The sequence below is a fragment of the Crocodylus porosus genome, unplaced genomic scaffold (assembly GCF_001723895.1).
Source record: "Crocodylus porosus isolate Cpor-Errol unplaced genomic scaffold, CroPor_comp1, whole genome shotgun sequence".
Classification (NCBI taxonomy): domain Eukaryota; kingdom Metazoa; phylum Chordata; order Crocodylia; family Crocodylidae; genus Crocodylus; species Crocodylus porosus.
Window position 1 is genome coordinate 3,248,529 of NW_017728921.1, and position 15,959 is coordinate 3,264,487.

The 15,959-nt window shown below is 52.8% G+C and overlaps 1 protein-coding gene across 1 annotated transcript in view; it reads left to right on the top strand.

Moving 5' to 3' along the window:
• Window positions 1–1,041: 1,041 nt before the first annotated feature.
• Window positions 1,042–15,959, top strand: part of CUX2 (cut like homeobox 2) — a gene marked incomplete at its 5' end in the record, with an annotated part of 67,441 nt that continues 52,523 nt past the window's right edge. The window contains 2 exons of the mRNA XM_019538777.1: window positions 1,042–1,188; window positions 4,868–4,915. Coding sequence (XP_019394322.1) covers window positions 1,042–1,188; window positions 4,868–4,915 — 195 coding nt within the window. The remainder of the gene's footprint in view (window positions 1,189–4,867; window positions 4,916–15,959) is intronic.

The following is a 15,959-nucleotide window of genomic DNA, read 5'->3' on the forward strand; positions in this document are numbered from 1 at the left end:
GCATAGGTGTGTTTGGGATCCGTGGCCACGCGCCTCCCACTGAAGTCAGTGGGTCTGGGCAGCGTGGGCTTCGGGTTCTTGGGGAGGCCCGGGACGTGCCATCTGCCCCCTGCTTCACCAGCCACTCTCCTCCGTGGTCCCGGAGCCCACGGGCAGGCAGCAGCAGAGCAGACGAGTCCCGTGGCAGCTCCCGGGGCCGCACGCTCCCCTTGTGAAGTTCAGAGCCGCTAAAGCGAAGTGGGGCGAGAAGGGAGGGGTGAAAAATGCAGGCGCGCACGCGTGGCTCCAGTGTGGTGAGCCTCTCCTCGTCTCCATCTGTCTGTTGGCTTGGCCGCCTCCCTGGGTTCTGTTTTTTCTTTGAGCTGCCTTTTGCAATCCTGCGTCTGCTGCGCGGTTTCACCCACACGCAGGTTAGCGTTCGCTGAGCCCGACTGTCGGCATCCATAATTCTTTAATGAAACATTTCCCTGCACTCGAAGTGAACTGTGCATGATTTACAGTGGGACACACAAAAGGTCAGTTTACTTAATACCAGCACCTTCATTTTTCCAAATTCGGCTGAAATTAAAAAGCCATATATATCTTAAAAATCTTATTTATGAACACTTAAGTATAAGTAAGTCATACTTGGACTGCTTCCCTCTCTCCTGATATATGTAATCTGGCAACGACGCAGACTTAGAATAAAATCTGGCAATACAATATGCTGCACTTTACTATTTTGACACTACCACTGTGATGTTTTTTTTACAGTTACTGATGAGCTTATGTCACTGTGCGTTTTGGGAAAGAAAAGGGGGGCAAGAAAAAGAGAAGAATATTGATTAGCTGAGTTCCTGATGAACCAAACGAGTTCCTTGGTCTTATTTGTTTTATTTTATTTTATTTTGCATTGGGTACATCGTTCCTTCAATTATTCATGCAACCGCCTTGTCAATATTGCCAAGATGTCTTGGCTTCCTAAGGGAGAAAAATGAATTCTGGGGAGAAATCTATGTATGGTTTTAAAACAAATGCACCAAAAACATCTTCTTTTTTTTTCTTTTTCCCCCGTTTTTTATTTTTGTTTTGTTCCAGAAGGAGCTTAATTCTGTTGCTTCCGAGCTGGCTGCGCGGCAGGAAGAGAGTGAACATTCTCATAAACATTTAATTGAACTCAGCCGGGAATTTAAGAAAAATGTACCTGAGGTACAGTATATTTGCTGTTATGGAATTAACTCAGTAGGGCGGCGTATTTTCCTCTGCTCAAACTAGATTGTGAAAACTGTAGACATAAGTGACTAACAAGAAAGGAAGCTAATTAGCCACAAAGACAAATTATAGTCCCCAACCTTCGGGTATTCTTACGGCTTATTACCGCAGCCTCCAGCGGTTCCATTGTGGGGGAAGGATCCTTCTCCAAGGCGCCGCCCCCCGGCGCGCTAGGCTGGGCGAGCGCAGCACCGTGCCGGATCAGGCCCTCCCGCGCTGCCAATAAAAGAACTTTGGGTCTCGAGCAGTTTATAAAAAGCAAGCGTTGAACGCGCCGAGCTGAGCTCTTGGCATCCAGCTCTCAGCCCAGATGGGGTAGGCTCATTTTAATTTTTTTTCCAAACTGAATTTTATTTCAGTCGGTTTGGCTGTTTGCTGGGGTTTTGACAGTTTCGGATGCTATTTCTTGCTTGCCTTTCAACGAGGAAGAAAAACAGGAAAGCCTGGGGTGGGGGGAGCTTGGAAAGGCATCGACAGCCCCTGCCGGCGGGACCGCTGGTGCCTCGCATGATCTGCCCCCTAGCTCCCTGGCACCTGAGATCCTGCTGCCCTCCTCCACAAGGGCAAAGGGGTTAAAGCTCCATCTTGTGTCAGGCTGGCAAGGCTGAAGAGAGGAAAGTCCCTTGCAGTCCCCTCTGCAGGGAGCCACTTTTTCCTCCAGTAGGTTCAATCAGAAGCATTGGCAGCAAAGCGCCCAAGCCCCCTGCACTGTAATGGTATTTGTGGGGGTGACTTTGGCAACCGCGAAGCTGCCCCCAGAAACCCATGTTCCTGGCACCGCTGGCCATAGGTCTCCTTGCTGGCTGCAAGCGTTCCTGATCCCTATAACACGTCTTCTCTTACCCCCCACCCTTTTGTACAGCCCCATCTCCACCCCGACACTCGCACTTCCTGAGCCTGCGCTTTGCACGAGAGCTATAATCACCACTGCTGTCTCTCACTGTAGCGTCTTTCAACCCAGAGCATTTAGCGTCCGTGATCCATTCTTCAGCAGTTGAAGGCAGGGAATATGGTGGCACTGAGAGCTGTGTCACAGCAACACCCCAGCACAGAGCAGGTCAGGATGGGACTTGGAGACTGTGATCCCACCGCCAGCACAAAGGGAATGTGTGCAATCACGATGCAAGGGCCCAAGCCCCGGTTTGCTCGAGACACTGCTAGTGGGGAGAAAGCACCAGGAGATCATTCACTGCCCCAAGGGTTCTCACGTGGGTCACGAGGCCAGTAGCACAGTGCCCTCCCCAGGGTTGGCTTGGCACTGTCTCACATTTAAAGACAAGCTAAAAAAGGAAGGTGGCCTGTGTAGCGGGGAGCATCATTTTGGAAGTTTCCCTCCTGTGAATGCCATTAGGAAGTCATAGGATCACAGACAATGCGGGCTGGAAGGGACCTCAGGAGTCCAACCCCCTGCTCCAAGCAGCACCAGCCCCAACTACAGCATCCCAGCCAAGGCTTTGTCCAGCCGGGTTTTAAAACCCTCCAAGGATGGAGATGCCACCACTGCTGGGTAACCGGTTCCAGTGCTTCACCACCCTCCTCGTGAGAGTTTTTTTTCTCATATCTAACCTCAGCTTCCCTTGCTGCAGCTTGAGCCCATTGCTCCTTGTCCTGTCATCTGCCCCCACTGAGAACAGGCCAGCTCCATCCTCTCTGGGACCACCCTGCTATCACATCCCCCCTCAGTCTTCTCCAGACTAGATAAAGCCCAGTTCCCTCAGCCTCTTCAAAGTCCTTTGCCCAGCCCCCTGACCATTTTTGTTCTCCTCTGCCGGACTCCCTCCAATTTGTCTACAAATTTGCTCTCTGCTTCATTAAGTCCTACAGCCTTGCTTTCAGCCAAACCCCAGCAGCCTGGTGGGGATGGGGGCAGGAATGTGCGTAAAAACTGGGGTGAATTGGGTACCAATAAGGGAGAGGAGTCCTGGGCCTGATCCGCAGCCCCATGAAGTCAGTGGGAAGCTTTCTGCCGGCTCCTGCGAAAGCTGGATCCGCCCCTCGAGGCTTTGTCTAAGAACCGTGCCTCCTGCAGACACCTCTGGTGCAAGCTCGAGTGTCAGTGCCCTTCTGCTCTGATCCGCGTGAGCGTGCCCATCGCTCCCCAGGGTAAGAGCTGGCACGGGGGGTGGCTCCGTTTCCCCGTGCTGGACGTGGTGCCTGTGCTCTGCTCTGCACTTGCATCCCTGTGAGCAGGGGCTTGCTCTGTAGAGTTTTCCTGGCTTTAGATGAGCGAGAGCAGGACAGGCTCAGCACCGGTCCATCAAAGGGACCACTTGGGCAAAGGCTGGAAAGGGCTCTGAGCCTGGGCAGCAGGATGATGCCACAGGCCACTTTCCCCTCACTGGCTGATTCGTGGCTGGAGTTAGTCCCATAGCCCTCCAAGTTTCTAGGTCTCCGTCTCCACTTGCCCTGGGCTTCGTGCCCCAGTTAGTCGCACCCCGGCCTCCCCCGAGGGAGAGCCTGTCACCCCTGCTGCGAGTGCTGGCTAGCTGGGGAGGGGCTCAGCAGAGGTCACCATGTGTGCTCCCGTTCGGGACGCAGGGCAGGATTTGAACCCCAGTCTCTGGAGAAGCCTGTGCACTTGGCAGGACTGAACCATCTGCCCTAGGCTAGCTGTACTTGGAAAAATAGCGAGTGACTTATCCAGCATTTCAAACTGGATGCAGCTGGAGTTACTGCGGAGCTGGCGAGAGATGCCAGCACAGCGCGTGTCGCTGGGGAGCACTTCACGCCGCCCAGCGTGAAGTGAGCCAGAGGAGCCCGCGCGGGGGCCAGAAGGGGGGCACAGAGCCTACCCCCTACTCAGCACCGCTTTCGGAGTCCTGCAGGCGCCCTCTCCCTCAGCGCTCCTGCGTCTTGCTTGCATGGCCCAAACCCCGTGCCCTGTACTGTAGGCAGATTGACAGGGCGTCATGCTGAAATTGAGACCTGTGCAGCTCCGTTAGGTGGACTCCGCTGCAGGTTATGGGCTGAAAAAGCCTGCTTGGCGCTGCGCCCTGTCCCCAAGAACTGGGGAGTCAGAGAGCTAGGACAGGGATGGCCCCTTGTAAACGCAAGCGAGCCGAAGGGAAGTGAGTGCGGAGGGCAGCACAATGCCTGCAGATCATCGCCCTCTTCCCGAACATAACGCCCACTCCACTGACTGCAGGAGGGGTTGCGTGCGTGTTCCCAGAGCAGCCCTTGGCCTCGGGATTTAGCAGATCCTCTCAGGCAGTTCTGAGGCACGGCATGTTGAAAGAAGGTTGGAAGCAAAAATTGCAAAGAACAGTCGGTTCCCAGTAGGTGGACAGGCCGGGGGAGGAAGGTGTTAAAGACTGCCTCCTGCACGGGGAAAGTGGGAGAGTGCGGCATCCCAGTCTTGCAGGTCTCCAGAGACTCAGCAGGGGAGATGAAAAACCTTCTTGCCCTTCCCCAGGGGAAGATATCCTTGAGAAGATCAGATCTAACCAGAGCACCGGCTGTAAAGCTTCAGCGAGCAGCCAGGTGGTTGCCCATGTCCGTAGCTCGGTGTGCGCTTGGCTGTGCGTGCGTGTGTGCCTGAGTGCGTGTGTGTGCACAAGTACCACTGGGGAGCTCGTGTGATATCTGCATCGGGTGAACTCTCTGATCTCTCTTGCAGGAAATCAGAGAGATGGTGGCTCCTGTCTTAAAAAGCTTCCAAGCCGAGGTAAGAAGCCGGCACTCACGAGGGGTTCTCTGTCGTGGCGGTGTCTGCGCTTAGAACGAACCAGGCAGTGGCGATTAATAAAGCCAGACCCCAGGCCGAGCGCTCACTGCCTGCACAGCACGCTCCCCTTTCCAGCTCTCGCTGATGGAAATCACAAGCACGTGCTTCCTTTGAACCTGACACGGGTATTTAGCTTATCTGTTTGGACCCCACGAGTCACATCGTACCTGGTTTGTATTGTGTTCCCCATCTGATTATCTCAGTAGGTGTTGTGGGTATTTTCATGTGTCCTAAGGAATTCTCCCAGTCTAGGTGCCAGCCTGATGCCAAGGGATGTAAATGCCTCCGCCGGGACGGGTCGGTGTAGGAGAAATATCACGCTTCCCGGCATTTTTTCCTTAAATGATCGCTCTTCTGGGGGCTGCTTTCTGTGTTCCTCTAATGTGCTTAGATTGAAACCCCTAGAGAGATGTAGGCACTCAGAACTCACCAGCAGCAACACATTAGAATCTGTCATCTGCTGAGCATTACATTATTTTAAATCTGTCTCTTTGGAACCACGTAACTGCATAAGAAAATATTAAAGTAAACAATAACTGGATTTACACAAATGTGGCTGATTTCCATATTTTTCATCACTTCATTTTATTACTCAGTTTACTGATATGCTCATTTATTTATAGGGCAATCCAGTATTGATTCATTCCAATGCACTATGCATAAACACATAAAAGAGAGTGATAACAATAGGAATACATTTTCAGTCTTTTAAATACTGCATTTTTTCCAATAGCTGTCATTAGATCCGCTATGAGAATATGAGCTGTGTGCTTTGGGGAGTCTAGGAGTGGCTCTGGGTTTACACCTGTGTAAGCACGCTCAGGATCCAGTCCCTTGGGCTCCGTGTCTTATGTGGGTGCTCTCTCTCAGTAACTCGTGTGACTCCAGGAAAGCTGTTGATTTTTGCCCCCAGGGGATTTTTAAATATTAGCCCTGACAGGGAAGGAGTTTAAATTTCCAGCCCTTGAGCACAGGGGTCTGTAGCAATGGGAGACATCCCATACCTAAAGCTGCATGAAGGGTTGCGTTGCTTGCGGAAAGGAGGGCAGTGGTTTTGGGCACCTTGATCCTGCTCCTGCTGAAGTCAGTGGTAGCTTTACCATGGAGTCAGCCAGCACGGGCATCATCTGAGGAGCGGCAGGCCTTTAACTCAACTTTGGGCACGTGGCTGGGAGGGGAGCTGGTTTACAGCCTTGGGCCCTGGCTCACCCCTGTGCAAACAGGATGCGAAGAGAGCGAGAGGATCTGCGTGGGCGACGCTGTCTTGCTGTGCATCCAGCCCAGCGCTCCATCGACCCTTCTCTTTGCAAACACAGGACCCGGTCCATCAGCATTTCCTCTCAGGTCACTGGGATTTGTGGCCAAGTCCAAGCAACCATGCCAGTCTCCTCCTCCGTTCCCCTAGGGCAGGACTATGTGAAAAGGAAGGGGGCAAGTGGGAAGGAGTCTTCTTATTTGGAAGCAGGCACCGTCACCTGGTGTCAGTCTGCACAGCGCCTTGGACTTCCTCAGAGCTGCGCTGGAGTCGCACTGCTGTGCTTCCAGCCGTTGGCTTTGCTGGAGCGGCCTTTATTTCCTGCCAGCCGGCAATCTAGTGGATTAGGAGGGGTTGTTCGTGAAAGCTAGAGTAGCCTGGTGTAACAAAGCTGCCCTCTTGTCAAGACATCTCTCGACCTGGGGGCCAACCGGCATCAGTAGGGACCCAGTCCGGTCCTGACCACTAGACCTATGTCAGCAGGAACCCAACAGCCCATTTCCATCCCTGCTGTTCCTGCTTGCTTCAGCACGTTAAAAGTTAGCCCTTCCCCTAGGGAGGAGGAGGAAGAGTCCCCCCACGGTGCAGCTGTTCTAATCATGCCCCAGCTCCGTCCAGCCGCTCACGGCTCGAATGTCTGGTGCTGCATTAGTTTTTTGGTTTTTTTTTTTAATGGCTTTAGCCTGCACTAAGCATGAATATTTACCAGGGAGAATACAGTGCTACTTCATCTGAGTCACGGAAAGTAGCCCATAAAAACCTTGTGATGAATGCCAAGACGTTCCCTTCTATTCTTTCTTCTAAATGGAAAGGGGAAAAAATCATTTTGAAATACTAACCTGTGTTTTTGCGGTTGCCATAAGTAGCTGGTATACATTTAGGCTCCTGTATCCTTTCTATGTAATTTCTTTTGCTTCATGGGGAGGGGGGCTGTGGGGTGATGAAGAAAGGAATAAATTGTACCCACTGAGAATAAAAACAGCTTTTGTTTTTCATTCTGATTAGATAAAGGCCAGTTTATTTCTCTGGCACGGAATAACACAAAGCTGCCCGTGACGGTAGCTTAATGGCAACAGCTTGAAATGGACAAAGTTTGAATATCCTTGCGCACAGAGAAAAGAGCAAACCAAAAGCCCTGCTAATTACAAAAGTTGCTTTATGAAAGATAATTCAAAGCAATAATTTAGCAAACATAATCAAGTAGCGCAGATGGGGATTTTGATGAATAGTTTGCAACATGCAATTAGCAGCTCTTGCAGTTACATATCATTAACCCTCAGAGCACAAAAATTATTTTCTCATTATTAGATGAAAAGGTAAAATTAAGCTGACTAGACAGTAAAGGAACAAACTACAATTAATTACCTTCATTTATTACAGTCATTATTTTAAACTTATTTTTTTTACTCCGATAGATAGATGAAAACATCTAAATTAAAAGTTTTGTTATGCTAAATTGGAGGTGAAACTTTCCAGTGCTTTTGCACACTCGAGCGTCCGCGTGGTGGGGAACTGCAAGCTTTGCTTTCTCCCAGGAACATTGGCTCGATCTGAGATCTTGTTTAAAATAAAAGGATGGTTTAGCAAGAATATAAGAATGAATCCCAGGTTTCCACTGGGAGTGCGCAGGCAAGGGTGAGAGCAAGCGTGTGTCGCATGCTTTTCCCCAGCACCCCCGTCACAACCTGTCTTTCATTGGTTTATAGCTTTTAAGTTCACACGGGCCTGCTGGGATTGCTCAAGGGAAAGGCTTCCTACCACAGACCCAAAGACTCCCCTGTATTCATTCCCACCTCAAGTTCAAATTCAGCAGGACTTGTAGCAAAACCTGCCATCTTGATTAAAAACTTCCAGCGATGGGGAATTCATCCCAACCCTTGGTAAGTTGTTGCAGCCATGGGTCACCCTCAGCGTTCAAAATCTGTGCCTCGTTTCAAATCTGCACGTGCCTAGTTTTAGCTTCCAGCCACGGGATTGTGTTAGGTCTTCATCCGCTTGATGGAGGAGTCCCACGAGATCAGGTCCCTGTGGGTAGGTACTTGTGGGCAGTGAGCACATCGCCCCGTGTCCTTGTTGGAGGCCCGGCAGACTCTCACTACAGAGCACGCATCGCACTTCTTTATTCTTTGTCTCTCAACCCTTTTCGGTTTTTCAGTACCCTTTTTGAAGTGGGCATGCCAGCACGAAGGGTGTTGCAGTCACAGTCACACCAGCACCACGTGCAGATATAATAGGCGCTCTCTCCTGCTGAATGGTTCCCTGTTTGACATCCAGTGGCTCTTGTGTTTTGGGGTCCAAGGGCCCCCTCCGGATGCTGTAAAAGTAATGCTTCTAAATGACTGTGCAAGCACAGCAACTATTGTTTGGATGGGAAATAGGACCCAGTCCTCCTTTTGACACACCCGTGACACCCCAGTGAAAGCAGTGGGGAAGCCTGAGGAAGAGGGAGTCTGTCATTTGGATACAGCCAAGCCCGTGAAAGCCATTGCTTCCTTATTGTGGAGGTGAAAAGCAGCAGCATATATTCAGCCCTCCCTTCTCACTAAGCTTGCAAGTGACCTCCCTTGGCCTTTGAGGGGGACGCCAGGTAGGGTCCAGATGAGGGGTGAGATGGGCATCCTGCTCGGACCAAACGACAGCCAGAGAGGAGTCGGAGGGGGAGGGAGCTTGCAACAGCAACTTCTGGAGCCTCCTTACGTGAATGTTTCGGTGCGCACGGAGCAACATGGACCTCTGCTCCACGGAGCGGGGACCCAGGGGTCTTCTTGCAAAGAAGCAAGTCTGAGGGCTTCAGACGACGAATGCCAGCCACCTTTCACCTGTGGCTTTAGGTCCTGGTTCATTTTGCCTCTGGGGACCCTCTGCATAGGCTGTGTTGCTTCGGGGTATTGAACGGTGATAAAAATGTGTCCAACAATGAACCCGTGTCAGACAGGTCTCCTGGAGGGCAAGCTACATGCCAGTCAGACACGGAGCGTGCACGTGGCTGATCAGGTCTCGCACCCACGTCTCCACGAGCACCAGTTAGTCTGTCTGGAGTGAGGGCAGTAGGTGACTACGTGCCAGTGGGGCCAGGACATACGTTCCAGGGGACGGGTGACAGCTGCTCTGCACTGGGGGAGGAAGCTGGTGCAAAGGAGCATGTCTGGCAGGCTGACCGAGGCCTTCCCCCCTGCATGCTGCTATGCAGGAGGGCTGCTCCACCCTCTCAGGGCACATGGAGGGTGCTGTGTCTCACAGCGGCATTATCTCCTTCCACGGTGCCGTTCCCCCATTCCCAACGACTGCGGTGCACAAACGAGGCCTCTCCAGTAGCTAACACCAGCAGTCTGCACCCCTCGGTCACTTCTGCTGGGGCATTTTTCCGCAGGATGCCAGGTCCTGCGGCTCACGGCCTCCAGAGTCTGGGAAGGCTCCTGCGAGAGTGACCGGGAAGGCATTGCCCGGTGGTCAGTGCATACCACTGGCCTCACATCTCACAGGATCACACTTGATTCCTGTGTTTTTGGAGGGTGACAGCTGTGGCTATTAAACCCATAGAGGCTGCTGTCCGATTTGAACACCTGCACTAGAGGCCTGATCTGAGACCACTAGTATTGCAAGGAAGGGAAGAAGCGATCTGGAAGAGCCACAGACCTGTCAGTGTGACCTCGATAGCGTGCGTAGCTTTAGAACAAACTTTGCAGGAAAGGATAATTAAGGACATGCAGGTAAATAGAAAATGGGATAAAATGCACCAGAGGTTTCCCAAAGGTTGATTGTGCCAGGCTAACCTGATATCTTTCTTCGAGGAGATAACTGATTTTCTAGACAAAGAGAATGCAGGAGATCTAATCTCCCTGGATTTCGGGAAAGCGTTTAATACAGTGCCACCTGGGAAATCATTAGTTAAGCTGGAGAAAATGGGGCTTAGTGCAAGAAGTTTCAAGTGGATAAGAAGTCGCTGTAGGGGACGTGGCAGTGAGTTGAAAGGGGAAATGTAAAGCTGGAGGGAGGTTACAGCTGGAGCTCCTCAAGGATTGGTCTTGAGATCAGCCTCGGTTGATAATCACATGAATGACCTTGGCACGAGAAGTGAGAGCACCAGAATGAATTTGATGCTGACCAACAATTGGGAGGCACTGTCAACACGGAGGAGACCTGGAATATCTTACGAGAAGAAGCAGCCGACCTACAGGACCGGAGGAGTGGAAATGAGATGAAGTGCAGCGGTACTGAGCGCAAGCTCATGCTTGGGGGCTCATGAGAAGAAAGCCTATCACAGACTGTCCATCAGGAGCTCGCCAGGTGGAAACGCCAAAGGAAGAGCCGCGCTTGAGGATATTCCTCATCGCGGGATGCCTGTGTGATGCACGGTCATAGGAGGTGGTATCAGGGAAGCTGTTTCTGGAGAGATGAAGACCCCTTCCAGCCACTGTGGAGATCTTGTCTGAAATCCTGTGCGCATCTCTGGTCTCCGACGTTTGTGTAGGATGAATTCAATCTGGAGCGATTGTTGGGAAGAGTTTGTGGGGGTGTCGCAGGCCTGTCTGCCCAGAGCAGTCTGGAAGAGCGTGTCTCGTTCAGCTCGGTGGAACGAAGCCGGGGGGAACGTGGCAGCCGTTATACTGGGGTGGGAGGACGCCGGGGAGGCAGAAGAGCTATTTAAGTTAATGGACAATGTTGGCACCACAGTAAACGGGTGTAAATTACCCAGGATTAAATTTAGGCTGGAAATGGAGAGGTTTCTAGCCCTCCGAGGAGGGAGGCTCTGGGACAGCCAGAGGAGTGGGGCCGACAACCCGGCTAGTTTTCAGATGGAGCTTGCTCCGTGGGCGAAGGGGCAGTTTTGCGTGGGTCCTTGCAACGGCAGGGGACGAGACTCAGCGATGCAGGGCAGCCGGCTTTCCTCCCCAGGCTGCGTGCGAAGTGCCTGTCGCAGATTAGAGCCTGATCCCCAGTTGTCACTATTATTAATGGACCAAATGAAAGGCCGGTTTGAATTTGGGCGCGAGGCCTGGGCTCCAAATTCCTGTGGCTGTGCCTTTTTATCTCTTGGCTCTTAATGCTGTCTTTAAAGCAAAGCAATTTTTCTATGTTAGCACAAGTGGGATTCGAGTCACTTATGGAAAAGTAATTTGCTTGTACATGAAAACCCTTCTCTAGCCCTGGGCTTTTCCAGCAGTGCCCTGCCTTTTGAAGTCAGAAATGGACACTGGAAACCCAGATGCTCCCTGTCTCTCAAGGTGCCTCGGGAAGGATCCAGCTGAGCTGGAAGAGGGGTGAGGAGGGCAGATGGCCTGGGGAGCTTTCTCCACAACCAGAGACCCGCAAGGCTGGGGCTGTCCAGTTCAGAGAGGAGGCAAGGAAAGAAGACCCAAAGTCAGGAGCGAAACAGAGAATGGAAATCAGGTGCTCCCTCTCCTAGCAGGACACTGTCACCCTTCTTCAAAGCTAGTCAAAGATGATCCCATCGTACCTAAAGTTTGGGAGCCCTCTGCCGCTGGAGAGGAAGGAAGGATGGATCCGGCGTTCCAGTCGGTACCGAGCCCTTTTCGTCTTGCATCGCGCTCCCGGTGCCGGGGCCGGCTGGGCTGCGCCTCCCTCTGTCCTGATCGCTGCTGGGGCTCCGTCTGGGATTCGGAGAGCCGGAGGGCCGCGGGGTGCATCTGCATCCCGTCAGACGAACCCTTCTTGCTGCAAAGGCTGTGATAGACGCAGCCCCAGCCCTCAACACCCCCGTGCTTTGCCCAGTTCGCTGCAGAGCCCAACTCGGTGGCATGTTCCCATTACTGCTATGCTCCTGCGCTCGGGGATCGCTGCTCCTCTCCCACCCGCCCACGGGGACCCCCTCGCTGCCGGTTCACGGCGGAGTCAGGCGAGCCCTCCAGAGCTCCCGGGGCCAGAGGTAGGCACCGCTGTGTGCAGGGGCTTGTGGGCGGCGAGCGGAGAAGATGCCGGCTTCCGGCTGTGGAGAGGAGCCGGTTTGTCCTCGTGGATCGTTTCCCACCAGCTGTTCTAATGAGCAATTGGCCTCCAGCAAAACCCCCCCACCCACGTGCTCTCTCCATGGCAGCTTTTACCGATGCTCCATCCATCCCGCCACCGGCCCTTATCCCTCTTCCCCATTTCGCCGGTCGGAGCCTGTCTCCCCACTCCCCCGCCCAGCCCGCAAAGGCTAAAGCATTTTAGAGAGTGAGAAAGGAATCAACCCTCTGCAGTGACCCTTTCCCACGCTGACCATGTAAAATCAATCTGCTCCTTACAGCCTCGCACGCCTCGCTCCGGAGCCTTTCATTCCCAATGATACATCAATACAGGCTGGTTTACAGCTGCCAACTGGCAGTAAATGCACTCAAAAATATAAATTTAAAAAATCAAAACTGGGCTGTCAGTAAAAAAAAATATTTACATGAGCGAGAGCGGCAGGACAATCTTGAAATATCCCCTCTCTTCCTCTGCCATAAATAGAGGCTGTTGGTTACTGTCGAACCAGGCGCCGATGGGAAGGCATCTCTGCGGGGAGGGTGCTGGCGTGGGGCTCAGGACTGGCCGCCGGCTTCCTGAGTGATTTGGGGCACATCTGCAGCGTCTCTGTGCCTGAGGTCCCTCCCGCCATAAGGCAGGTGCAGCAGCCCTTCCCTACCTCGCAGGGTCGTTGTGAACCGCTCTGCGTTATCGTGCGGCATCCGGCTGCTCCAGGAGTGCGGCCTGGATTGCTGCTTAAGGGATCCAGGTCGAAGGGCTTTGAAATAACCAGTCTTCAGCCACCTTAGCCCCCAGCCTTGGCGCCAGGCAGGCCCGTGGTCTCCGTGAAGGCTCTGGCTGCAGGATCGGGGCCCGTGTGCCTGTTGTTGTGCTGCCGTCTGGATTCGCTGACCTTTGGAGCAGCCTCATTATAATTTACGAGCGCTGTAAAAAGTGTGGACGTTACCGGGGAGCGTGTTGCTTTCCAGCTGACGTCCCCTGTTGAGGCGATGCCCGGTAAGGGTCACAGCCATTAAAGCTGTTGAGTAACGTTGAATGGCTTTTCATATTAATTTTAGCTCATTACAGTATTTACACAGCTCCCGATTCACTGGGAGCGAGAAGTTTCTGGATCTAGAGACTTTCTGCCCAACGGGTTGGCTTCTGCAGGGATGTTATCACTTGACTCATGGTACTTGCTTGAGTAACTGGGGTTGCTCCTGGGCGTGCCAGCACCCCCAGCACTCCCAGGGCTGGGCTCAGCTTGGGGTTTGGGCCCCCCCCAAAATGTCACCTATTCTCACGGGCACAGCAGTGTCACCACAGCCCAGGTGTAGCTTTGCATATAGCTCTGATTGAGGGGAGAGGGGTAGTGGGATCTGTAGATTCAAGGAATCTGACCGGGGCTGCAGTGTGAATGCTCCTGCCACGCCTGCGTGGCCACGGTGCAGCTCCCACTAGACTAAAATCCCAGAAAAGTTTCCTCTCTACAATGCAGCCACTGGGTGACATGCTGACAGCCACACATGAAAACGTGGCCACTGCAACTAGAGGTGACCCTGGGAGGAGACGGGGTGAATAGCAGAATTCGAAATGTCTCCAGAGCTGATTGGGCCAGCGTGCCTCGAACAAGGGTCAGGAAGCCTAGCGAATGATGCAAACGACGCGTGTGACCGGCGGAGACTTTCAAGCTACAGAACAGTGTGGGGCAAGTTGGACGTGGCTGGTGGGCCTGCAAGGCAGCATCTTCGCTAGCTCTTCCCAGCTTTGTCCGCTCCACAACGGACTCGAAACGAGCTAGCTCGGCTCCTGGAAGAATATGGCCACGGCCCCTGCAGCTCAGCCTGGGCCTGCCTGGGACCCAGTTGCACCGTAGACGCATCCAGAGTGCCCACAGAGACGTCGGCTTGCTGAAGTGGGCAGTGAGACCCAGGCCCACCTGCTGTAAGAGCCCCTTGTTCCCAAAGCCCTTGTTTCATTTAAAACCCTGCAGTACGTGCGTGAGACCTTGGGAAGGTGGCACAATAACCTCTCGTGGAGACGCGTAATCCATTAGATCAAAGGAGGCATTGATCTAAGGCAGGATCTTCCTGCGGTGTACGACCGGGCTTGGGAAATGAAATGCATCAATTGCTGGCACGTCGGCATGGGCATGGGCTCTGCCACCAAAGGCCAGAGGAGCAGATCACACTTGCGAGGGGCTTGTTCAAGGGCTGCCCTGCTCGAAATCGGATATTTGGGCCCGTGAAGTCTGAGCTGCCGAGTGCCGCGGGTAGCGTGAGAGGGAGCGTGGCTGGCTGCGGTGTCGGCCTGGAGCCCCGGAGCCCCGGGTTGCATTGCTGACGCTGCCACGGGCTTCCAGAGAGTCCTGAACGCGCCCTTGGGGGCAGCTCCTCGCCGGCGCCGGGCGGCCGTTGTTAGGGCACTACTTGGCCAGGTCCCTTTTGGGATCCGAGCCGTAGCCTCGGGGCTGGGGATAGTAACAGCTCTGCACTGTACAGGTGAGCACAAGCCCTGTGAGCAGCCTGTGGCGATGGGCTGTTTGTGCCCCGCACAGGCTGCTGTCCATCCTCCCGGTCTGGCGCGTCCCCCAGGGCCGGTGCCTCACTGGGGTTTGCCCCTTTGCGGTTCCTGTTGCACTGGCTGCCTGGCCCAAATACCATCCTCGGTTGTGTAGTTCATGCTCCAGTGTAAAACCCCTACCCGGTTTTTGAAAGAGCGCGGAAAGAAAAAGATCTTTCCTTGCGGTCATCGAGGAGCAGCAGCCGTGGAGCGGATTCTGCTCCTCATTCTTCTCCCTGGGAGTCGCTTGCAGATTTAACTCTCGCTTTTGCCCAGTAAGCAGCAGAAACTGCTCTTACCATATTTCTCGCACATAGTGCACGCAGGTTTTGAGCAATTGGCTGTTAAAAACCAGGATGTGTGTTGCATGTGCTAAAAGGAGGCACGGTAGAGCCAGGATTTTGCTCTTTCTAGCCACGGGTGCGGGACCGCGTGTCGGCTAACCTCCTGGCTGCTGTTCGCAGATCCCGCGCGGTGACCAGGCCAGCCTGGCGTTGGCATGTCAGGGGGGAACTCCTCCGAAAGGAAGTCTAATGAGATTAACATCCTCTGACTCTCCTATCAGGAACTTTGCCAAAGCTTCATTGAGCTTGTCAGGAAGTATTACAACAAAATTAAGAACCAGCAGCTATTTTCCTTCATTCGGTATCATATGCTTTATAAAGTAAATTATTAATGCATTTTTTTCCTCAGTTAAGCAGTTATTTGCAGTGGTCTTGGTATATTTCTCATTAGAAATAACATCATCTAAAGAACTCTATTGATTCATTTTTTTTTAATCTCAGAATCATGAACGTGAACAACATATTTATATGACATTCCCTTTAACTAGAATTCTCATGCTTTATTTTTATGTTATTGATCTTTTTGACATGAATTGCTTTTTGGCCTTGTGAAAATGTTGTAAGCTTTCTGCCTTCAGAGAAATGGACTCCTGTGTGAGCGGCGGTGGGAAGAATGATAACTCACATATACCGGGGGTAATATCTAACATATTTAACTACAGTTAAATGCGGTGGCCTCTTAGTGTGGCTTCAGCATCTCCATGCTTGCAAGCTCTTGAATGCTGTGCATTGCAAAGCCGGAGCGCTAGGTGGGAAATACGCAGGGATGCTTCTGCCCCCTGCCACCTCCAAGCGTGGCTGAGCCGGCCTGCAGAAAGCCGCGGGGAAAGGCAGCGGCTCCGACCGGACCCTCGGCGTGTTCGGGATTGATTTAACT